The following is a 25,976-nucleotide window of genomic DNA, read 5'->3' on the forward strand; positions in this document are numbered from 1 at the left end:
TGTTACTATTATTATTATTCTATTGTTTTCTTCTATGTCTTTATTACCACATAGTACTTTTTCTTTTTTTTTTTTTTTCCATAGTACTTTTTCTATGAGAAAATGTCAAGGCATATGGACCTCTGGAGTCTTGTGATTCAATTAAATGAGCCCTTTTAGAAAAAGGCTGGCATCTATTAGAATAAGTAATAGACTTTCTTTAACACATTATCTTCAAAACTAAAGATGCAACTACTGACTTCCATTACAGCTATCAGGGAACATTATAAAAAGAAAAATTACTTAACAAACAGAAGAAAATAATAGGTATTTTCATATTGCAATTCAATTTATTTTTCTTGCTCTGGGTAGTCGTACAAATGTTGTTTTCAGTATTAATTATTACAATATTGGGGTAGGACATGATAAGATAAAAAAGAAGGCCTATTTAACTCCTAACATAAAAATTTAAATTTTTTTAAAATACAGTAATGAAAAAGCTGAAAATATAGACGACAAGTCAAAATATAACTGTTTCAACATAAAAGATAATGATGTTGCCAATGTATGTGTCAGTGACAGATAATGTGTTGTTATAAATGGTGAGTTAAATACAAAAATCATCAGTAATTTATCTTAAAAATAGTTATTATGTTTTAGCATTCAAGAAGTATTTATTTATGAAGAATAAATCAAATCAATTCTACAAAAGAAGTCTGGAACTCAAAGTTCATCAACAAGAAAGCTGCAACAGAAAAACGAACAAACAAACTAAAGTATAGATAAGTTATAACAAAATGTTTAAAATAAAAATGTGAAAACCATATTTGAAGAACATAAAAATAGATATAACTAATTACTTATTATGATCCCCTCTTCTTAAAACTGAAGAAATTGTAGTAGTAATATTAAAAAATTAAAAAAATATTTTAAAATTAAAAAATATTAAAAAATTATTTCACTCATCTAACAATCATTTGGACACTTGTTATTTCCTAAACAAATAAAGTCAAATGTTATATGTAGTTTTGCTCACATTCAGGAAGCTCATATTCTACTGCTTGGTATGCAGGGTACATAAAAGCAGATAGTATTAATTAAAAAATGCAATTATAAGATAATGTCTGTGAGGTGTTATGGGAATATAGTACAGGGGTAATAAAGACCTGGAAACTAGGTAAGAAAGCAACAGAAAATATCAAATAAGTTGAAAGTTAAAAGACAAGTTGAGGGTGACCTGGTAAGATAAAATTCTGATGGGCACTGGTAGGGAGAGAGACAAGAGGATGCTATATAAATAAGTGAAGTCTAGAATAACCATGGTTTGGGAAGACAGGGTACTAAAAGTGGAAAAGAAATTAAAAAAAAATTTATACCTTCAGAATTCAATCTGCTACCAACATAGCATAAAGTGTGTATATGTATACATGTACACATATATATATAGTCATACACACATATATATATATACATACATATATATATATATATATATACAGTTTTTAAAAATAAAACATCTCTATTTATAATTTCAAAAACTCTTCTATCATTCTATATGTTCATTTGTTAAACACAATTTGAGTTTCTATGAATAAAACTATACTAACATCTGGGGATAAAATGGTAAATAAAGTGGTTTCCCATCATAGGATCTGGGAAGAGCTATTAATAAATTAACTGCACAATTATTTAATTTTAACTCTTTTGAATTCAATCCAGAATCCCAGTGCAGTGGATCAAATTTAAAGGCAGCTTTTTTAAAAAATACTTGTTTATTTTGGCTGTGCTGGGTTTTCGTTGCTGCCCGAGTGCGGGCTCGCTAGCTGTGGCACATGGGCGCAACTGCCCTGACGCAGGTGGGACCGTCTCGGACCAGGAGTTGAACCGGTGTCTCTTGCATTGCAAGGCGGACTCTTAACCACCGGACCCCCAGGGAAGCCCTAAAGGCAGTTTAGCCTGGTGTTTGAAGTTAGGGAATCATTTAGGAAATGCTTCTCTGAGAAAGAATGTTTAATTTGAGAAGAAATAGAAAAGAGAAAATTAGGTTGGCATGAGGAGAAGCTTTGAGGAAAGAGGTGCAGGGAGACTTGAGGGCGATGCACGAAGGGGACCTGTGCCTGGGCTTCAGGCAGCTGGAGAGACGAGCAGCGGCGGAGCAGCGGTAGCACTCGGAAGTCAGGATGACGATTTGGGGAAATTGTGCTAACTCAGTGTGACGGTATTGAAGAGTCTAGATAGGAGTGGTCTAGTCAGGCTTATGTTTGGAATGAAACAGTGGAATGGATTAGAGGGTTCAGGAGCGAGTGAAAGGGGACCTACTATGAAGCTAACACGGTAGAAAAAGCTGCTGTGGATTAGGATTGGAGCAGCAGGGAAAATGAAGAGTGGCCTGATGTGGGAGAGATTTGTAAGTACAGACAGGCTTACTCTCTGATTGGATGTGTGAGGGGAATGAGGGAGGCACCAAGACTCATTTCCAGGCTTCTTGTTAATGGCAGTGGTGCCATCAATTGAATTCTCCCATAGCTACTATTCTTTGCAGCCAAAGATGGAAAAGCTCTATACAGCCAGCAAAACCAAGACCAGGAGCTGACTGTGGTTCGCAGCATGAACTCCCTCTTGCCAAATTCAGACTTCAGTTGAAGAAAGTAGGGAAAACGACTAGACCATTCAGGTGTGACCTAAATCTAATCCCTAACAATTATACAGTGGAACGGAGAAATAGATTTAAGGGACTAGATCTGATAGCCTGATGAACTATGGACGGAAGTTAGGGACATTGTACAGGAGACAGGGAGCAAGATCATCCCCAAGAAAGAGAAATGCAAAAAAGCAAAATGGCTGCATGAGGAGGCCTTACAAATAGTTGTGAGAGAAGCAAAAACCAAAGGAGAAAAGGAAAGATATGTCCATTTGAATGTAGAGTTCCAAAGAATAGCAAGGAGAGATAAGAAAGCCTTCCTTAGTGATCAGTGCAAAGAAATAGAGGAAAACAATAGAATGGGAAAGACTAGAGATCTCTTCAAGAAAATTAGAGACACCAAGGGAACATTTCATGCAAACATGGGCTCAATAAAGGACAGAAATGGTATGGACCTAACAGAAGCAGAAGATATTAAGAAGACGTGGCAAGAATACAGAACTGTACAAAAAAGATCTCCATGGCCCAGATAATCATGATGGTGTGATCACTCACCTAGAGCCAGACATCCTGGAATGTGAAGTCAAGTGGGCCTTAGAAAGCATTACTACGAACAAAGCTAGTGGAGGTGATGGAATTCCAGTTTGAGCTATTTCAAATTCGAAAAGATGATGCTGTGAAAGTGCTGCACTCAATATGCCAGCAATTTGGAAAACTCAACAGTGGCCATGGAACTGGAAATGATCAGTTTTCATTCCAATCCCTAAGAAAGGTGATGCCAAAGAATGCTCAAAATACCGCACAATTGCAGTCATCTCACATGCTAGTAAAGTAATGCTCAAAGTTCTCCAAGCCAGGCTTCAACAATACGTGAACTGTGAACTTCCAGATGTTCAAGCTGGTTTTAGAAAAGGCAGAGGAATCAGAGATCAAATTGCCAAATCTGTTGGATCATCAAAAAAGCAAGAGTTCCTGAGAAACATCTATTTCTGCTTTATTGACTAAGCCAAAGGCTTTGACTATGTGGATCACAATAAACTGTGGAAAGTTCTGAAAGAGATGGGCATACCAGATCACCTGACCTGCCTCTTGAGAAACCTGTATGCAGGTCAGGAAGCAACAGTTAAAACTAGACATGGAAAAACAGACTGATTCCAAATTGGGAACGGAGTACGTCAAGGCTGTATGTTGTCACCCTGCTTATTTAACTTTTATGCAGAGTACATCATGAGAAACACTGAGCTGGATGAAGCACAAGCTGGAATCAAGTTTGCCAGGAGAAATATCAATAACCTCAGATATGCAGATGACACCACCCTTATGGCAGAAAGTGAAGAAGAACTGAAGAACCTCTTGATGAAAGTGAAAGAGGAGAGTGAAAAAGTTGGATTAAGGCTCAACATTCGGAAAACAAAGATCATGGCATCCAGTCCCATCACTTCATGGCAAATAGATGGGGAAACAGTGCCTGAATTTATTTTTCTGGGCTCCAAAATCACTGCAGATGTTGACTGCAGCTATGACATTAAAAGACGCTTGCTCCTTGGTAGAAAAGTTATGACCGACCTAGACACCATATTAAAAAGCAGAGACATTACTTTGCCAGCAAAGGTCCATCCAGTCAATGCTTTGGTTTTTCCAGTAGTCATATATGGATGTCAGAGTTGGACTATAAGGAAAGTTGAGTGCCAAAGAATTGATGCTTTTGAACTGTGGTGTTGGAGAAGACTCTTGAGAGTCCTTTGGACTGCAAGGAGATCCAACTAGTTCATCCTAAAGGAAATCAGTCCTGAATGTTCATTGAAAAGACTAAAGTTGAAGCTGAAACTCCAATACTTTGGCCACCTGATGCGAAGAGCTGACTCATTTGAAAAGACCTGATGCTGGGCGAGATTGAAGGCGGGAGGAGAAGGGGATGACAGAGCATGAAATGGTTGGATGGCATCACTGACTCAATGGGCATGAGTTTGAGTAAACTCTGGGAGTTGGTGATGGACAGGGAGGCCTGGTGTGCTGCAGTCCATGGGGTTGCAAAGGGTCAGACACAACTGAGCGACTGGACTGACTGGCTGACTAATAGGGACAATGACTTTAAGGTTCAAGCTCAGTTCAAAGTTTGCCTATCCAGACCAGGCCTGCTTTAAGCATATTCTTTCCAGTGGCATCCAGAAGCTACTCTTTTTTTGTGATTGTCCTATTTATTTCACTCACCACAATTATTATTATCCTATTTCCATACAAAAATATACACATATCTTACATCTACCCCAAGTCTTCTGTGCAAAGAAGCAAGACTGAAATAGTTATTTCGCTTATTCTAGCTTAAATACATCATTACAATGTCTATCTCTAACAATTCTTTTCATAAATTCTGCTAAAATTATTCCTCATAAATAAGTACATGCATACTGAGAAATCTTATAAGTTTTGTGAGGATTAGTAAATTAATGCCTGTATTGAAATGGTGGGATTATACCCAGGGCTTGAATAGGGGAGGGGAAACCCTGCCGCTATAGTTAAGGATAATAATTATGACAGGGATGGATACTATTTGCATTTCAAATTGTGACTCAAGAAAAAACAGTTTTATTTGAAATAAGCTTTGACATTTCATGGGATTTATTACATCAAATTAATAAGGTGGCAAAACAATTCATGGAGGAGTTTCAGTGTTTAAGTACAAAGCTACCATTTCTTTGAAAGATCTACCTATTTTTCTATAAATCTGAGTCAAGTGGGTTTATAGACAATAAAATGTCTCTACCTTACAATTCAATGTAGGCTAGTTAAGCTTGAAGATGTGGAAATGCCACAAATCTCTGATAAAATTAATAAGCAATTTCCTTTTATTCCATAGTACATCTATGGGTGCTAAAAGAATGGTAAAATTAAGATCTGGGTGGCAAGCTTCAACCATAGTTCCAGAACAAACAGCTGGCTTATTTCGTACTGTGAAGGGGTTCCCAGGTTGTGCTAGTGGTAAAGAACTCACCAGTGCAGGCAACATAAGAGATGTTAGTTCGATCCCAAGGTCAAGAAGATCCCCTGGAGAAGGGCCTGGCAACCCACTCCAGTATTCTTGCCTGGAGAATCGCCATGGACAGAAGCCTGTGGGGCTATAGTCCATAGGGTTGCACAGAATTGGACACGATTGAAGTAACTTAGCAAGCACATAATATAAAACAGCAATACCATTTCTAGATCTACACATCCTTCTTTAGAAAATGCAGGAAGAAAAAAAAATAAAAGAAAAATAAAAAATAAAAGAAAATGCAGGAAAAACCTTACATTATCTCAAAATATTTTAGTAACTTGTGTGCAGACAAAAGAAAAGATACTTTAGTTTGCTAAAACAGAAAGACTATTTCCCACTAACAATTCAGGTGTTTCTTTTTCATATAATACTTGGACCAGTTAATGAAGTAGGAAGCAGATCTCATTTTACATGTAAATATTATAAATATGGAGGGTCTTCACAATTAGAATTTCACAGTTTTCAAGTTAAAAAAAGATACGAGGGATTATAAAGTGCAATGAATTCTTTACAGATATGCAAAAATAGAAAATATAGACTTTTTGAAAACTTCAGTTCAAGATACAGGTCAAACTAAAGCTGGAGATTATGATTGCAGTGAAGAGTCTTTGAGAAAGGTGAGAAAATCAGATATTTCATCACATGTATCTGAGAAAGCAGAGCTCTAAACTAATTTGTTGGCTTCCATAAACAGGAAAATGTTTTTAAAACATTAATTTGAAGACATGTACTCAGCTTCACTATCTAATCTTTTTATCCAATCATCTATTTATTTTTGTATCTACCGTTCTGTCCACCTGCCCATCCATTTGTCCACTCACCTACCAATTTCTCCTTCCTTCTCTGCTTCTACACTTCCCCGTTGCTGCTGAGGTAAATTTTCCTTTTCCTTTCTACACAAATTTGGCTTTTTATTAAATCTCATGACTATGAAAGTATTATGGCCAGCGTTTAACAAATTTCTTCTGACTTTAAAGGCTTACATTTTCTCTAGTGAAATGTAATCTACTCTATAATACCACTCAAAATTTAATCTATCATTTCACCAATATATAAGTGGCCTGACTTCATTTGTGAATCACAAAACCATCAAGATTCTGTGCTTGATTTTTCCCTCCTTGCCTGACTGCAGGAGGAAAAACACAACTCATTTCTTAAGAAAAATGATAATGTTTGCTTTTTCCAACTAAAGTAAGCATTGTGATCCATTTATTTATGCATATTTGCAGTCTACACTGGTACCCACAAACTTGGGTAGGGGAAACTGAATATACTGTTGAAATGAGAGAATCACTCCCTCTTTTTTTTTTTTCCCCATCTATACTGTTATTGGGGGTAGACAGTGTTCCTCTACTTTAAAAATTCTCAGAACTACAGTGAGTGGAGGAGGGTAGGAATAAATCAGATACCTATTTCACTTTAAGTTTTTCAACATGGCATAAAACATAAGAAAAATGGGGAGGTCAGAGCAGAGGAAAGAGGATGGAGCAAGAGAAAGGAAGGAGGGAAGAGACAGGCAGAAAAGAGGAAGAGGGGGCTGGGAAAGGGAGGAGGGGTGAGAGAAGTGAAGAAAAACTGAACTCTGCTGGATACCTTCCATTTCTTAGTCGGGGAAGACCCGTCCCATCCTCCATCCTTTTCTGTCTTAAGAAATGGACTTACATGATATGATGAAGACAACATCTCTTCCTCTGGCTTTTGTGTGGGTTTGGCTAGTGGGGAGGCTGGGAAGGTGAGGCCAGGTAAGAGGGGTGGGGGGTGGGTGAGATCAGAATACTTTTTCCCCTAGATCTTTTCTGAAAAGTTGCCTGAGGCTAGGATGCGTCTCTTGTCTAGAGGTCATCTTTCCTCTCAAAGACACTCGGTTACCAATTTTCCATCATTCCTTTGATCTGGCAACCATAGGCCTGGGGTTGGGAACAGCTCCATCCGGGTTCCTAGCATTGGGATTCCTCTCAATCCCTTGCAGGTCACCTTTGTTCCCCCAATACTGTAAACAAACTCTCTGCACAGGTTCCATCTGTTTGCTGTTGGAACTTGGGTACTGAGGGAGGAAATGAGGAAAGGGATGAATTCTGTGGAACATGCTTTGGGGAGGAGGGAGAGAAAACAGAGACAAATCACTATGGGAAGTACAGGAAGATTCTCTCTCAGAGGTTTACAACATCAATATTTAAATGTGTTGGAGTTCTGTGGTAACCTGTTCAACTACAATTATGTTTAATGAATGGCATAAATAGTTGGAGGTATAATGGATACACCAAGGAAAACAGTGGAGAGAAGTGAAGAGAGACTAGCTAAGTGGGTGTGGGATATAAAGGCCATCATGATCTGTTCACTTTGTAGCTAGTGTTGTGGCTAAGCATGACATCTTGATGAAGGTAGACCCAATTAAACACCGGCTCCAACACTGACCTGGCAATAAGCACATAAGTCAATTTGCAGGGCTCCACAGCCCACTATTAAATGTTTGACAATTCTACAAGCTTATAAGTAATCTAGCTAAGGTATTATAAATTTCCACTATCTAAACTCTATAATCTTAATATATTTTTACAGATGCTATAGGATTATACAGAAACCCCCCCAAAAGAATGGAACATGTCTGTTAGAAAATAAAAACAGTCCATCCCTAAATCAAATGGGCAACAACTGTCTGGTCTTTGCAAGGAACTGTGTCTTTTGTCATAAGATTAGCAGGTCTGCAGAGGAAAGGAAAGAATTAAGCAATATTATCAGTTAAAGTCACCAGTAATTTCTGCAATGAAATATGCCAACTATATTAAGGAATTATCATGAAAACACAGCTTTCTAGGTGAATTATTACTGAATTAATGTTAACCCCAGGCTAAGTATGTAGGGAATGTTTTTTAAAAGTTGCTAATGTAAGGAGATATGCTACTGATCTTTTAATCTGATCACATCCAGTAAGAGTTATTTGCCCTGGGGTCTGAGCTACATTGTAATAAAATCAAAGAACATAAAAACTGTGGCAGGAACAGTACTGAAATTGGAGAAGCATCATTATGAATAGTAACAAGTATGGAGATGCATATGTAAGAGGGTAACTGGAGTCAATATAACCACTGGTCTTCCATGATTTAGGGTAAATAGATAGTTATGGCTCATCTGCTAAATGATCTACTGGGTAGATATTTATGGATTATTATATAGTATATTATTGAGGATAAGCCTGGTTAAAAACAAATAGAGAAAAGAGCAAATGGCACAGACAGGCTTTTAGTGAGGCCATTGCTTGTAATATTTCTCAGGAAAAATCTCTTTCAAAAATTCCTCAGCATAGCTAATGTGCTATAGAAGGACTCTCCATTTTAGGAGTGCATAAATCCGCACAAATTGCTATAATAAGGATTCATCCCATAGCCCTTTTGGCATAAATGCACATCTGGTCTCTGTTTGTAATGAAATCAATTCAAAGCTCCACAGTGCATTAATAATAAAAATGTTCAACATATTGCAACCAAATAAGCCCTGCAAATTTGAGTCTGCAAGATTCTGTCACACATGTGTATACTTTTAACGCTGATAAATGAATAGGTTACAGAACATTTATCAAATGGATTAAGATTCCAAAGGTAGATTTTTTTTCTTTTGATAATTATTATTTCCACAGGAAAATCTGTATGTATGAATCCTAGAAGCTTTTGCTTGTTTGATTTATAATACCTCTTGGACTTTTATATCTGTAGTTCACAATACCATAAAATTTGTATTAATAATAAAACTATTACAAGCCATACTTCCAGTTTAGGGGAAATACACAGATTTGCCCTTTAAGAACAACAAAATTCTAGAATTAGCTCACAGCATACTAGAATTGTCATTAAATCTTGAGTTAAAATAAAATGGGAGAATTTTTCCCCATTAATTAAAACAAATATTGGCTATTTTGCTTTTAGCAGTTATATTCAACAACTGAGGATCTGGAACTGGCAAAGCCTTCCTTGACAGTCACATGGTTTACCTTCTGTGTTATATGGTTGACCCAAGGAGAAGAACAGTTGCTAAGGTCTGGTCCCTGGGGGTCCCAGATTCCATCAGGAGCCAGGCAGAGATAAGTTGATACTCCTAAAATAATGAGAGAAATAGGTCTGCTTCAAATATTCAAACAATCTTTCTTATAATGACTTTATGTCCATGATATTTTTACATATGAGCAGAAGATAAGATTGTGATCATTGAACCGAGGTAATGACTATTAAAGTACCATTTACGGTGCCTGGCAAGCAAAGCAACTATCATTAGAAAAACATAACACAACAAACACTCAGTATTTTTAAAGCATTTACGGACAACTACACCAGGTATAGGGAATAATTTCATGAATTGGATGAATAAGCCTCCATGGGGCTTATTGCTTGAGTTTTCAGATGAAAGGTGGCAGCTCAGTCATAAAGGAATCAGTCTGCAAGATGGGTAAGGGCATTCCAGGCAAAGGGAAAATATGCTGTCTTTGGGAATCAAGTGTTCTGAATTGAGGTCTGCTGGGTAGGGAGTTGTATTTAATGGAGTTGGAAATGCTGGCAGAGCCAGATCGTAAACGCCCTTGTCTGTCATCTGCGGGTGCTGGAAAATCAATGAAGACCATTAAGCAGAGGAGACAAATGGGCTGATTTAGGTTTTAGAAAGATAACTGTGGCAGCAGGATGGAGGATGAATTTCAGGGAGTGATGCGGGGGCTATGAGGAAGCTATCACAATAATTCAAGTGAGAAAAGACTGTGTGGGCCCGAACACATGATCATCAGAGGGGACAGGGAAAGGGTAAAGATAAGACCACAGCACAACATAGTCACCTGGGAAGGAGGGTTTCGGGTTTTCTTTAAATCTCTTTCTTCATTTTCACAGAAAAATAACGACATATTTCTGTAGTTCTTGACAGTTTTCTAACTGCTTTCAAAGAAAAAGTACTTCACTAACCTCTACAACAAACATCTGAAGAAGTTGGTGCTATTATTATTTCTCTTTTAGAGATTAAGGAATTGAGGTCCAAAATTAGGGGGGCAGTGCTAAAGAAATTAAAAATGTTTTTGGATTCCAGTACCATAGAAAACAATGGGGCTAAACACTGTGCCCCTTCATAAAGGGAAGGAAGATTCCACAATAATTTTAGACACTTTGCTGAAAAAAATTAAATGTGCACTTTTATAAAAATCAATATACATCTTATGGTCTTCCTATCACTTCATATACCATGGAATTCAGAAGTATGTGTCCACATTGAAACTTTGTTAAGACAAATCTGCTGAAGTAATCAAATCAATAAAACCCAGAGACAGAGTCCTAGCAATGCTAGTCTAATGACATCTATTGCCTATTTGTTTTATTTACATATTTTACGGAATAATTCAAATTTTATGCAGGGTATCAAGTATTAATTTTATGATGATTTATGTGTAACAATAAGAAATCAAACTATTTCTGGGTTTGGGATATTATGAATTGTTATCAGTGAAAAAAAGCGGGGCGGGGAGGGGGAGCTGGTGCTGGAGGGCAAAGGGCTATCCAGTTCTTGACTGCCCCCTACAGAAAACAACACAGGACTGATGTCTCCAGTGGTTGTTGGGTAAGAGGAGGTTGACTCCTGCCAGTATCATCCCTGACAACAAAGAGCCTCTGATTATCAAGGCCAGCTATGAGGACTGATAATAAAAGATAGTTAAATCTACTCTCTTGTTAAAAGATAGGTAGTTTCAATGATTATCTAATATGGAAGTCCTCAGCCTAGTTTTGTGTAATACATATTTGATGGTAACAAGCATGAGGACTAGCGCCTCTTCCGTCTAGCTTTGTGTAATCAACATTTGACGGTGACAAGCGTGAGAACTAGTGCCCACCAGCCCAGTGATTGAACTCTGAGCTTTTGTGCAGAAGAGCTGGCTCTTTGGAACTTGGGCTGTGCCCCGTTTAGTTGCTCAGTCTTGCGACTCGTTGTGACCCCATGGACTGCAACCTGCCAGGCTCCTCTGTCCATGGGACTCTCCAGGCAAGATTACTGCAATGGGTTGCCATGCCCTCCTCCAGGGGATCTTCCCAACCCAGGGACTGAACCCAGGTCTCTCGCATTGCAGGCGGATTCTTTACCATCTGAGCCACAGGGAAGTCCCTTTGGGAGCTTAACTGAAACTTGACCAAGAACCTGCACAGCATGGCTGAGAACTACCAGTCTCATAAATATTACCAGCAGATTCTCACCTGTGACTTCTTTAGGCTGCATTCTCAAACTCTGAAAATATTTTGCTTTCAATTGCAATTTAGCTGAGTCGAGAAGGTAATCAAATGTTAAAAGATGTTGTGACAACAAACAAACAAACAAACCCCGAGCCACCACCACCAACAAATAAACAAGACAAGAAAATGCTAGGAAAGCAAAAAGCCAAAGTAGCAATACACCTTCAGCTTTGTTTTGCAGGACACACGTACCTATAGTTCCTGCAGGGCACGGCTGCTTCGCCATCTGTCCTTGACGCGTCTTAAACCACATGATTTCACGAGCTTCCACAGCCTCACAGTTCTCTTCCAGAGCTGGGATTTGGGGCGATGCTGATGGAAGGTGTGTGGTGATGTCGTTAAGCACCTCGACGGCTGGCGATGGGGTGCTGGTACTCCGGTTTCTCCTTCCTGACACTGAGGGGCTGGTACTCCTGCCTGGGCTCCAGGTTGTGGTCCGAAGGGTGGTACTGGTGGTGGTGGTGCCCGTGCCAAGAGGTCCTGCGGTAGAGATTTCTGAAATAAAATCCAGAAGAAAACACCTGCATTGCTGGTTCACAGTAGGACCTAAAGACATCCTAATACTTCGGAAGTCTTTTTTATTTGATGATTCAAGGAGCTTTAAACATGGGAAAGAAAAACCAATATCAAAATTTCACAGTGCCACTTGAGTTTCAAAACAAGCCATTTGACTAATGTTAAATGTAGTCTTGTCTGTGGTTCTCTTCGACTTCAATTACAGAAAACAAAGCTTTAAGAAGCTTCAGGACTTTTCAACTATTAGGGGATTACAAAATTTAAAGCCCTCTCTTTACCATTTTGAAACTTAGTACAGATAGGAGGAGAGCTATATATTGAAAACAATATTTTTTCCACATTAACCGTAACATGAATTTCTAAAATGTTGCAAATAAAGGAGAGACAAAAAAAAAAAAAAAAAAAAACAGATCAGAAATTTAAGTGCTCACAAACTAAAAAGTAAAAGAGCAATTCTGAATCTCCTTAACACAAATTGGAGTAGCTTGGTGTCTTACTCTGATGCTCTTAAAAACTGACCCACTGTATCAGAACTTTCAAGCTTGATATTTGTTGTTGTTCAGTCACTAAGTTGTGCCTACTTTTTGAGACCCCATGGACTGCAGCCTGCTGTTTCCCAGTCATTCACTATCTCCATAAGTAGTTTCCTATTGGTGTGTTCATAAAATTATTTACTAACGAGACTTTTTAAAATGGCATTTTCCCAATGTACTCCAAATTCCAAATAAAAGTGGTTAGGTCATTTGACCAGATATTAAGTGAAAAGTGAAAGTGTTAGTTGCTCAATCATATCCAACTGGTTGTGACCCCATGGACTGTGTCCTGTCAGGCTCCACTCTGCACTGAGTTCTCCAGGCAAGAATACTGGAGTGGGTAGCCATTCCTTTCTCCAGAGGATCTTCCCACCCAGGGGCTGAACCCAGGTCTCCTGCATTGCAGGCAGACACTTTATCATCTGAGCTAACAGGGAAGCCTAGATATTAACAGGTTATTAAATCTATAATGTATACGAAGGAATGTCCTCATAATAATAGAGTTTTGCCAAGAGAACGCACTGGTCATAGCAAACACCCTCTTCCAACAACACAAGAGAAGACTCTACACATGGACATCAGCAGATGGTCAACACTGAAATCAGACTGATCATATTCTTTGCAGCCAAAGATGAAGAAGCTCTATACAGTCAGCAAAAACAAGACCAGGAGCTGACTGTGGCTCAGATCATGAACTCCTTCTTGCCAAATTCAGACTTCAATTGAAGAAAGTAGGGAAAACGACTAGACCATTCAGGTGTGACCAAAATCAAATCCCTTATGATTATACAGTGGAAGTGAGAAATAGATTTAAGGGACTAGATCTTATAGACAGAGTGTCTGATGAACTATGGATGGAGGTTCGTGACACTGCACAGGAGACAGGGATCAAGACCATCCCAAAGGAAAAGAAATGTAAAAAAGCAAAATGGCTGTCTGAGGAGTCTTTACAAATAGTCGTGAAAAGAAGAGAAGTGAAAAGCAAAGGAGAAAAGGAAAGACATTTCCATTTGAATGCAGAGTTCCAAAGAGTAGCAAGGAGAGATAAGAAGCCTTCCTTAGTGATCTATGCAAAGAAGTAGAGGAAAACAAAAATGGGAAAGACTAGAAATCTCTTCAAGAAAATTAGAGATACCAAGGGAACATTTCATGAAAAGATTGGCTCGATAAAGGACAGAAATGGTACGGACTTAACAGAAGCAGAAGATATTAAGAAGAGGTGGCAAGAATACACAGAAGAACTATACAAAAAAGATCTTCACAACCCAGATAATCACAATGGTGTGATCAGTCACCTAGAGCCAGACATCCTGGAATGTGAAGTCAAGTGGGCCTTAGAAAGCATTACTACGAACAAAGCTAGTGGAGGTGATGGAATTCCAGTTGAGCTATTTCAAATCCTGAAAGATGATGCTGTGAAAGTGCTGCATTCAATATGCCAGCAAATTTGGAAAACTCAGCAGTGGCCACAGGACTAGAAAAGTTCACTTTTCATTCCAACCCCAAAGAAAGGCGATGCCAAAGAATGCTCAAACTACTACACAATTGCACTCATCTCACATGCTAGTGAAGTAATGCTCAAAATTCTCCAAGCCAGGTTTCAACAATGTGTGAACCATGAACCTCCAGATGTGCAAGCTGGTTTTAGAAAAGATAAGGAGCCAGAGATCAAATTGCCAACATCTGCTGGATCATCGAAAAAACAAGAGAGTTCCAGAGAAACATGTATTTCTGATTTATCGACTATGCCAAAGGCTTTGACTGTGTGGATCACAATAAACTGTGGAAAATTCTGAAAGAGATGGGCATACCAGACCATCTGACCCGCCTCTTGAGAAACCTGTGTGCAGGTCAGGAAGCAACAGTTAGAACTGGACATGGAACAACAGACTGGTTCCAAATAGGAAAAGGGTACGTCAAGGCTGTATATTGTCACCCTGTGTATTTAACTTTTAGGCAGAGTATATCATGAGAAACGCTGGGCTGGAAGAACCACAAGCTGGAATCAAGATTGCCAGGAGAAATATCAATTATCTCAGATATGCAGATGATTTTACCCTTATGGCAGAAAGTGAAGAGGAACTAAAGAGCCTCTTGATGAAAGTGAAAGAGGAGAGTGAAAAAGTTGACTTAAGATCATGGCATCTGGTCCCATCACTTCATAGGAAATAGATGGGGAAACAGTGGAAATAGTGTCAGACTTTATTTTTTGGGCTCCCAAATCACTGCAGATGGTGATTGCAGCCATGAAATTAAAAGACGCTCACTCCTTGGAAGGAAAGTTATGACCAACCTAAACACCATATAAAAAGCAGAGACATTACTTTGCCAACAACGGTCCGTCTAGTCAAGGCTATGGTTTTTCCAGTTGTCATGTATGGATGTGAGAGTTGGACTGTGAAGAAAGCTGAGTGCTGAAGAATTCATGCTTTTGAACTGTAGTGTTGGAGAAGACTCTTGAGAGTCCCTTGGACTCCAAGGAGATCCAACAGTCCATCCTAAAGGAGATCAGTCCTGGGTGTTCATTGGAAGGACTGATGCTGAAGCTGAAACTCCAATACTCTGGCCACCTCATGCGAAGAGCTGACTCATTGGAAAAGACCCTGATGCTGGGAGGGATTGGGGGCAGGAGGAGAAGGGGACGACAGAGGATGAGATGGCTGGATGGCATCTCCGACTCGATGGGCATGAGTTTGAGTAAACTCCGGGAGTTGGTGTTGGACAGGGAGGCCTGGCGTGCTACAGTTCATGGGGTCGCAAAGAGTCGGACATGATTGAGGGACTGAACTGAACTGAACTGAATAATACTATAGAAATAACCACTGCAGAGAACCATCTTTCTGGTAAAATACATTCAGATTCCCATCATAGGAATACAAGCATATACCAGCCCTCCACATACATACACTGCTTTTCTAACTGCAAGGTTAGAAACTACTCAACCTCACTTACAGGCAACAAACAAGAGGGGCACTGGCTCTGGTCAGATTCAAAGTATCTCAGGATTAAGAAACTGAAGAGAGTCCTGTGATGAACCTTCTGTTTGTCATTCATGGTCTGCTTTACTGTGTCATCAACTAGCCTCTGCTAGTCCAGAAGAGTTGCCAAATCCATCACAGTGCATTTGGGGTATAAAACAGGATAGAGGTGCTATTTGCTATTTTGTTTTCTTGCTTATTTTTCTGTTTCCTCTCCTCCTTTTCTCTTGTGTTCCCTCTCTCTATGTAGTTCATAACTACATTTACTCAAAGTTCATACAAGAAAGCAGAGTATTCTTTTTTCCCTTCTTTTTCCTTATACACAATATACTTAAATTGCTAGGTCTGGCTGATTCTGTCTCATTAAAAAACTTTTCTTTCTTCCCAGTCACCATTATCTACTTAGCCTATCATCATCAGTGAATGAAAACAGCAGTCTTTTAACATTTTACTAATAAAAGCAAAAAATGCGAACTGTAGTATTTCACTATCTACTTTTGCAAAATACAAATTCAGGATTTAGAAAGTAAAATTACTGACCCAGCATTTAATGCAATTCAAATATAAAATTGAGCAACATATTTTAAAATACTAAGTGAAACTGAATTCTTAAAATAATAAACAGTAAAAATGATTTTAACATATATTTTTTACATATAAAATTATCTAGATATTTCAAAAAGAAAACATAAAATTAAGAAAAGTTAATAATAACTTGACATTTAAATATTATGTATTGCTATTAATTAATGTTAAAATTAAGTGATGTAATTTATTAATATTAAGCAACAGGTTTAAAAATGTGTCAATGGTGTCATTGCTGGGATGTTAACACATTTTCTGTGCAAATTTTTCCAGCTGATGGAAAAAGTTCTTTTATGACTTCTTACTGCTTGATGGAGTAGTAAGGCAATAGTTAAAAGTTAATTTCAAGTTATCTTTTCTGACTCCAATTTCAATAATGCCATTTCTCATTTGGACTTTTGAAGGAGCCATTTTGAATAACAAATTTTTGAAAGGAACTGTAAATCTTTTCATTCATAGTGAGCTAAGTTTTTGTTTCAAGCAAAGCGTTTTGAGTTCTTTGTCTTCTAGTTGAATCATTGATTTTCAATTGTCTTCCTTTTCTTCTTGAGAATTATATAGGTACTAACGAATGCTTTCTGAATAAATGCACCCTTCTTCAGTTAGATATTTTAATTAACATACAACACTCTGGGAGAAGAGATTTGTTTGCAATCAGGTTTGCTCTGATAAAGATGCACTATCACATGTGCATCACATGTGTGGTGAGAAGATTCTTCAGCTTACTGTGTCAATCACATGGTTAATGCACAAGGAGTAATGACATTATCATAAGATTTTGCTTGCTATAGTTCCAGACTTTCCAAGCTTGAATGTATTTGTCTTTTAGCATAGATTTAACATGATCATTGTGCTTTATTTAAATGATCCAGATTTTAGTTTTTTAGAGACTATAGTATCCTACCAAACTATATTTAGCAATAGCATCACATAATGAAAATCAATGTTTTTATTTTTCTCTAAAATTTCACTATCCAAACCATTCTCTACCTTTTGCCAGGGGCATTCTTAGGGTATACATAGGAATAGGTGACTCCCCAGATTAAAATCCTTGAATGTTTTCCATCTGCCTTCCAAAGGCTGATCACTTTCTCTTCATGCCTATAGCCCTTAGGAGTTTCTTTCTTCAGCTCATTTACAATGTTTTTGCATCTTTACTTCTCCTCTTAAACCATAGGAAATCACCAGTAGTGTCCCAGCTGTCCTGTTCTTTTGGCCCCAGGGTCTTTGTGGATGCTACACTATTCCTATCCCCATTTCCATCTGGCAATTCCTATATATTCTGTGGCGTTTAGATTGGATACCATCTCCATCAAGAGACTTTTTCAAATTTAACAAGACAGGGTTACTGTTACAATGTGTTATGACAAAATTATTTTCTCAGCTTTTAGCCTGTGTCTAACTAAGAGTTCACAAGCTCCCAGCCAATATAGATGACCATCGGGGACAGGTCAAGGAAGCAGGGCAGGGTCCCATTGTAAAACTGCACAATAAATAGGAATGGATAATGGGGAAAAGAGCAAGCAGCGCATCTAAGAATATCTACAGCTGATGGGCTGGGAAGTTTATTTCATCAATGCATTTTATTCTACATTCACAAAATTCAAGAGATAAGTCAAACAGAAAATGAACAGGGAGACTACAAAGCCCCTCTCTCCCAAATGACCTTATCTCAGAACAATCATATTTAAATTGAATTATTTTTGTGAAGCAATAACACTGATAAAAATTATATTTTTATGCTTAATTTGTTATGAAATACATTGTAAAGACTTTATTTAGTTTAATACAGAGATACTAATGTTAAGGATCAGTATAGAACTTTTCCCCTCAGAACTGTGCTTCAGAGGGATGTCTACAAGCAGGGTCATATCTTTCTGTCTGACTTTAAGCAGAATAAAAGTCTATTTTCAAAGCTGTCTCTGATCCTCCATCCTTTCCCTTGAATTTACTGCCATGTAAGACTAACAAGGGCTCTGCTCAATGCCAGCTTTGAAGAGTTAGGTACAACTAGTGATACGCATGTTGTGACCAGCATCCAAGAAAGAACCTTTTACTGGTAGATGCTGTGGGGAAAGAGTGTTACCAACACACTTGGCAAAGTAAATGACAGAGAACAACAGATTAATAAACATTTACTATCAGCCATGGTATTGCTGGAGAAGGGAATGGCAACCCACTCCAGTATTCTTGCCTGGAGAATCCCATGGACAGAGCAGCCTTGTGGGCTACAGTCCATGAGGTTGCAAAGTGTCGGACAGACATGACGGAAGTGACTTAGCACAGGACATGATATTGTTGTTTATTCCTCAACACAGCCAAGAATTATTGATTGCTTACCATGTGCTATTCTAAACACTGGGATACAGATATGAACAACAAAAACAGCAAGAGGTAAAAACTCCTGCCCTCAAAGAGCTTATATTTTAGTATGATAAATAGGACAGAAATGAAAATATATAGCACATTAAGAATTTAAAAGTGCCAATGACAAGAAGGAAAGTAAAACAGTGGGAAATAATCAGAAGTGTTAGAAGAGGGAATTGCAATTTTGTATAGGGTGTCAGGCTTTGCTTAGCTGTTAAGGTGACAAGGAACAGCTGAAGGAAGTGGAGGACTGAGAGATGTGGATAACTGGGGAGCTTTCCAGGTAGAGGGAAAAGCATCTGCGGAAGTCTCTATGCAGTGAGATGGCCAGTGCGGCTGGAGCAACAGGAGGGAAAACCAGTGTGAGATGAGAGCACAGAGGTGTTGAGGGACTGAGCATGCAGGACTTACAGGCATGGGGAGGACCTCGGTGTTCACACTGTCTGGTGTGGGAAGCCACAGTAAGTTCTGAGCAGAGGAAAGACATGATGTGACTTAGGTTCACTTCGGTTGTTGTGTTGAAGACTAAGTGAATTGGAAGAGAATGGAAGTAGGGAGAACAAGTTCCCATTTGACTATATATTTGAGGGTTCAGTAGTGACGAAGATGACTAGAATACTATGGGTCACATGCATACATATGAGAACATGGGGGTTGTAAGAGAGGTGATGGCTTTTGAATATGGATACTATGCTCCTCATTGGTACATACTAGGCCTTCAACAATGTTGGTGGAATTGAGTCAATGCCTGAGTCTTTATTTGAACAAAAGAAGAGTTAGTCCTTCTCAAATGAACTCTTCTTCAGCTTCATCTCAAATACTATTATTTACTTAAAATTGAAACGACCACATAGACATATTAACTGCAAACAGTATGAACATATTTCTGAGAATTCCTGAGTTATAATCAGCAGAGTTATGTTGATTTTCTCTTTACAGTAAAATTTCCAGAAGTTTTGATTTATGAGAATATTAAGTAAATTTTGGTGGTTACAAAACTATGCACAAAAAAAACTGGGGGAATAAATTCAACTGAATCGAATTTACTGATTTCTCAACAAGCAGCAAAACATTCAGAGTGTAATGATGCTGAATTGGTGTTAGGATTTAGAATAATTCCTTACTTATAGCCTCAATACTGTATTTTATTTCCCTAGTTTTGACATCATTGTTATCCAGTTACTGAAGTTATTGCCTAATATTTGCAGTGACATGTGTTTTATTATTAACTTGTGAATTGTAGTTTACCTATGAAGACAAAGTGGTTCCAAAATGTATGGGTTATACATGATTTATTTATAAATATGAAGTTAAAATAAACTCAAGAAAAAGAAAATTATTCTGTTTCTGGAAATGAAACACTCAAAGTGAACAGGGAAGAAGAGCTCATAATTTAAGCTCCAGGTTTTTTTTTTTTTAAGAATGCAATTTTAGTAACTTTGATCTATTGCAGATGCTTGAAGTAATATATTTGTGGTTATCCCTGTTACATATGCACAAGTTCCTAAGAAACTGATAAAATGTAAGGCCTTTTTTCAGGGTGGCTGAAGTTCTCAGCTATTTGTTTTGCTGTTTATGTCTAGAGTCTGGAAAAAAAGAAGGTCATTAGATTGTATTCTAAGCACTTTCTTAGAAGCAGTAATTAAACAAACTCAAGTTTTTTGTTTTTTTTTTTTTTAACCAAAAGAACCTAACAGTGATACAAATGGGAGATCCAACTTGTTGCTAGAATAGGAATACAAGATTGAATATGACATGGCCCCTCTCCTCAAGGAGTCTATAGAGTAGGGTAGTCAGGCTTATTGTATTATGAGCTGTAGACAGTCAAATCTTGGCTCCTCACTGTGCCCATCATCTCTCTAACACTGATAAGACCACTAAACATTTCATTTTCTTCAGGTAATTGAAATCATAAAAAAGAAAGAGAGCTGTATAATTGTCATATAAATGATGCTTAATTTCAAGTAAAAACATAAACATTCTTCTAAGTCACTTAATAATCAGCATATAGATTACAGACTTGATAAATTAATTCATCCTTCCAAAACCACATTTAAACTCTTCAACTCTATAGCTCTTACTGAATGCAAGGAAATTTGATATTCTACCCTGTTTTCCATGCAAATATACTACTTGACATATATTAAATACTCTATAATTCATGATGAGTGCATGATATAATAATTATCTATGCTTTATTTTGAAAAGTATGTTCAGATATATGTATGTATGTAACTGTATCTCATTATATTGAGATTTTAACAAAGTTGGATTAAATAATTTAATTGTCCATTACAGATTAAATTTTGTATGATTTAATTTACAAGAGTTTCAAACTTTTACTTCCATACTATTAAGCCATAAGAAGAATATCAGAAAATACAGACCTAGACTCTTGAGAAACTTACATATTTAACTAGATACTGATAATTCTATTACTTTCCCCTAAAATACAGGAAGGCATAGAATTTGTCCTTATTGTTGTTCAGTTGCTAAGTCGTGTCTGAGTCTCTGTGACCGCATGGGCTAAAGCGCAGCTAACCACTCCACTGTGCTTGCCAGAAGAACCCCGTGAACATGAACAGTATGAAAAGGCAAAAGATATGACCCCAGAAGTTAAGCCCCCCAGGTAAGAAGGTGTCCAAATATGCTACTGAGGAAGAGCGGAGGGCAATTACTAATACCTCCAGGAAGAATCAAGCTGCTGGGCCAAAGTGAAAATGACACTCAGTTGTGGGTGTTGGGACCCCCTGGTGGCACAGACGATAAAGCGTCTACCTACAATGTGGGAGACCCGGGTTCGATCCTTGGGGTGGGAAGATCCCCTGGAGAAGGAAATGGCAACCCACTCCAGTACTCTTGCCTGGAGAATCCCATGGACAGAGGAGCCTAGTAGGCTACAGTCCAGGGGGTTGCAAAGAGCTGGACACGACTGAGCGACTTCACTAATAACTGATAACGTGGATGTGTCTAGTGGTGAAAGTTAAGTCTGAAGCTATAAAGAATAATATTGCATAGAAATTATCCATCTTGAGAGAATTAAGTGTTTGAGTGATTCGGTCAAGGTATTTTCTGTTATATATTCAGGAAAAGAATTCAGGGCATTTATCTCTAAGGCAAACGTTTCGACTAGTCCTCATGTTGGGAACTTAGTAATTTCTCCTCACTCAAATATATACCAAATAGTTTACTTTCTTTTTACTATAATGCCAACCATGCCTACTGAACACCTTCCAGCTAGGATAATAAAAACCTCCCCAGTTTGCTTTCTCCTGGTGATTTTTCTTTTAATAAGATGGAGTCATGCATTTCACAGGTAGTAATAAATGGATCACAGAATAATAATTGGAATAATAATCTTGAGATTTCTCTACTAAAATATATGGATATACATTTACATATACACACATATGCATACACATACACACAAATACATGCATAAGCACGTCTCACATATATTTTAAATTGTTAAGGAAACAAGCAAATAAAATGGATACTGATTATACTGAGTTTTTATTACTCCAAAAGAATTATGTTCATTTTCAGAGGCCTATGAAGAGACCTCAAAGGCTTCATAAAACAGTATATTAAAAAAGTTAAAGACACTGAGGTGTATTCATTTTAACTTCAAATATTAGATAATCATCTACTAGCTGTGTGGATTTAGTCAAGTTAATTCTCCAAAAAGCAAAAATTAAACCTTTAAAGGTGTGGATTCCTATATTCACTTGAATATAGGACATACAATATATTACATATTATAATATGCTCAAATTATTAAAAATAATACAGACATACAATAGATATTCAGCAACAATACCATGGGCTTCTCTGGTAGATCATCTGGTAAATCATCTGCCTGCAATTTTGGAGACCCTGGTATGATTCCTGGGTCAGGAAGATCCCCTGGAGAAAGTATAGGCTACCCTCTCCAGTATTCTTGGGCTTCCCTGTTGACTCAGATGGTAAAGAACCTGCCTGCAATGTGGGAGACCTGGGTTCAGTCCCCGAGTTGGGAAGATTCCCTAGAGAAAGGCATGGAAACCCACTCCTGTACTCTTGCCTGGAGAATCCCCATGGACAAAGGAACCTGGTAGGCCACAGTCCATGGGGTTGCAAAGAGTCGGACACAACTAGCGACTAAGCGCACACACAACAGAAACATTATTATAATCAAATGCAGGTTATCCCAAGATGCCACTGACTCTGTTTCAGGAAAGTTATAAACAGCCACCTAATTTAGAAGGTTGAACTATTTCCTGAATTTATATAACAATGAATGCAATTAGACCAACCTGAAGTACAGTCATAAAGTTTATCTTTTTTACCTCAAGCTCTGAAGGATATTTAAAACCCCACTAGTAATCTACTACCTAGTTTATATAAACCAGCTTTAGAAAAGATATAGGATATTGTTACTTGCACTCCAATGGTAAATATATATTATATATATATATAAATATATATATATAAAGATATATATATTTAAGTAAGAATAATGTAAATAAGGAGAAAATATTTCTTCACAATCATTTGTCTGCTCTATGGTATTTCAGAACATGAAATTTGGGAGTATACAGGGTATAACAAATCATTTTATCCCCCAAAATTCAATAATTAGCTTTAAAAGTAAAATGGGAGGGATTTTAGCTTCAAAGTAGAGAGAAAAAGGACATTTTAAATCAATGTTGAAATATATGATATAAATAAGATCAAACTGCTGTAAAATCAAAATTACAGATGGCCCACATAATTTAGGAGTCCACATATCATAATAAAATTCAATCAGCAGCTTGATCTCTTAGAAGCACAGCCTGGTCTTTATATAGGAGAGTGCCAAAATTTTATAACGCTCTCTGCAGGCATGTTTTAGACACCTGATGCCCAAAAGCCCCGTTAAAGACAGACTCTTGCTGTTTTGCCCAACAGTGATTCTCAGAGCCTGCCACAGCCCGGGACACAGAGAGGTTGGTCAATTAGCATTCGTTCAATAAAAGCACTCTAGCATCAACTGCTTTGATTCATTACAAAATCTTAACATTGGGACTTGCAAATGTGATTGTCATTGAGCCCAGAGGACATTGCCTTTCTCCTTCTTTACCGTCATTCCATTCTAACCTAAGCCTACTCTATTATGATAGCCTTTTAGAACTTTTTTTATTTTGAAATAAGCATAGACTCATAGGAAGTTGCAAAAAATAGTACAAAGAGTCCCTTCTTTTATCTTCCCTCCAGTGGTGAATCCTTATATAACTACAGTATAATGTCAAAGCCAGGAAATGGGCATTGGTACAGAACTGTCGAATGACTACAGACCTTCAAACTTTAATTTTCACTGTTTTTCACTTGCATTCATTTATGCACACCTGCATATAGTTCAGTGTGATTGTATCTCATGTAGACATGTTTGTGACCACACCACCTTAACGACACAGAAATGTTCTATCTGTATTCATACCTACACACTATCCACTCATCCCTATTTCCTAGCAACCTCTTAACTATTCTGAATCTTCGTAGTTTCAACCTTTCAAGAATGTTATGTAAGTAGAATCATAAGCATGAAACTTTTGAGACTACTTTTTTTCTTTAAGCATAAAGCTCTTGAGGTCCACCCAGGTAGTTGCAGTTATCAATAGTTAAGTCATCTCCCTGAATCATCACAAAAATACCTGTAATCTTTCACCTTTTATCTGAGTGATGTCTGAAAAATGCAAATATAATGTTGTTGCTCTTTAAAAGCTCCCAACTGATCTTACTATAAATTTGACATGCTTAAACATGATTTTAAAAGGCCTCTAATCCTCATCCTGCCTATTTCTCAAGTGTCACTGAAGCCACCCCGCCTTTGTTCCCTCCCCTCTAATAATCCTGGATTTACTTCCTGTCCCAAAAAGGCTCCCTGTCAACTTCAATGATCCAAATGTTTCTTTCTGGAACGTAATCTTCTCAGTCTTAACTATTTTTTCCCTTCCACATCCCACTTCCTTTATTTCACTAAATCCCTAATCATAATGATAGCTGTGATTTGTAATGATTGCAATCAGAAAAGGAGGAAGAGTGAATGAAATGATCATTTTTTAGATGACTCATAATTGTATTCAGTGTACGTTTATTATTTTAGGACATTAATTTAGACTGAGAATTCAAGATTTCATTCTTCTGGGAGTGTTCCTTTTTTTTAACACCACCAGTTAGGAAGAACCACATGAAAGGACGTTTGCATATGAATACCAGCTGTTGCACTTTCTAGCTTTGAAACTTTGGGCAAACCTCTAAACCAGGAAAACTTTTAGTTCCCTTTATTAAAAAATGGGCAAAGTAGACTTATGAATGAGAATGCAATATTGCACACCTAGTACCCACTTCCTGTTAAATAATAGGTGCTTAATAAACCTTTTGTGTATGTGTGAATATCCATGTAAGATATGCAAATGGCTCAAATGTCCAATGAAGTTATTTGAAAGAAACAGAAAATTCTATTTGACTATATAATTTTCATGTCCCCAAAATTATGTATTATGGATATATTTTCTAGAAAATAGAAACTCTGAATTCTATGAATGTGAAAAATATACTTGATATCTATCAAACTACAATTTTATCAGTCATCACATATGTATTAAGTACCATAGAATATGGCTTTTATAGTATAGCTAATAGATCAAACTGTAAGCAGAAAGAACTATGGTTACTTGTGGGGCTTCCCTGCTGGCTCAGCAGTAAAGAATCTGCCTGCCAACCCAGGAGACCTGGGTTCCATCCCTGAGTTGGGAAGATCCCCTGTGGCAGCATTGTTATATACCAGTAGATAACAAAAGTTCTAACTGTTGTCACAGTGTATGTGATTTAGAGTTTAAAATTTAAGATATGATTTGGTTCCACAACTTTATTGAGAGCAAGAATTCCCAACAGTGATACTACTTACACTTTGGGGTGTGTGTGGGTTTGTGCGTGTGTGTCAGGGAGTGGGATTTGTCCTGTGTGTTTTAGGATTTTAACAACATCCTTGGACTTTATGCGCTAGATGCCAGTAGTACTACTCCCTACTCTTAGTGGTGACCATTAAACATAACTTTAGAGACTGCCAAA

The 25,976-nt window shown here is 37.6% G+C and overlaps 1 protein-coding gene across 33 annotated transcripts in view; it reads right to left on the reverse strand.

Moving 5' to 3' along the window:
• ADGRL3 (adhesion G protein-coupled receptor L3) overlaps window positions 1–25,976 on the reverse strand; it is a 912,058-nt gene that overhangs the window by 170,422 nt on the left and 715,660 nt on the right. For 24 of the 33 annotated variants that reach the window (XM_070458356.1, XM_070458372.1, XM_070458374.1 and 21 more), the window contains 2 exons: window positions 12,098–12,400; window positions 9,640–9,743 (listed from right to left, as the gene is read on the reverse strand). In XM_070458356.1, coding sequence (XP_070314457.1) covers window positions 9,640–9,743; window positions 12,098–12,400 — 407 coding nt within the window. The remainder of the gene's footprint in view (window positions 1–9,639; window positions 9,744–12,097; window positions 12,401–25,976) is intronic. The other 9 variants (XM_070458375.1, XM_070458371.1, XM_070458370.1 and 6 more) reach the window with 1 other exon arrangement.

The sequence above is a fragment of the Odocoileus virginianus genome, chromosome 29 (genome assembly GCF_023699985.2).
Source record: "Odocoileus virginianus isolate 20LAN1187 ecotype Illinois chromosome 29, Ovbor_1.2, whole genome shotgun sequence".
NCBI classification, from domain to species: Eukaryota; Metazoa; Chordata; class Mammalia; order Artiodactyla; family Cervidae; genus Odocoileus; species Odocoileus virginianus.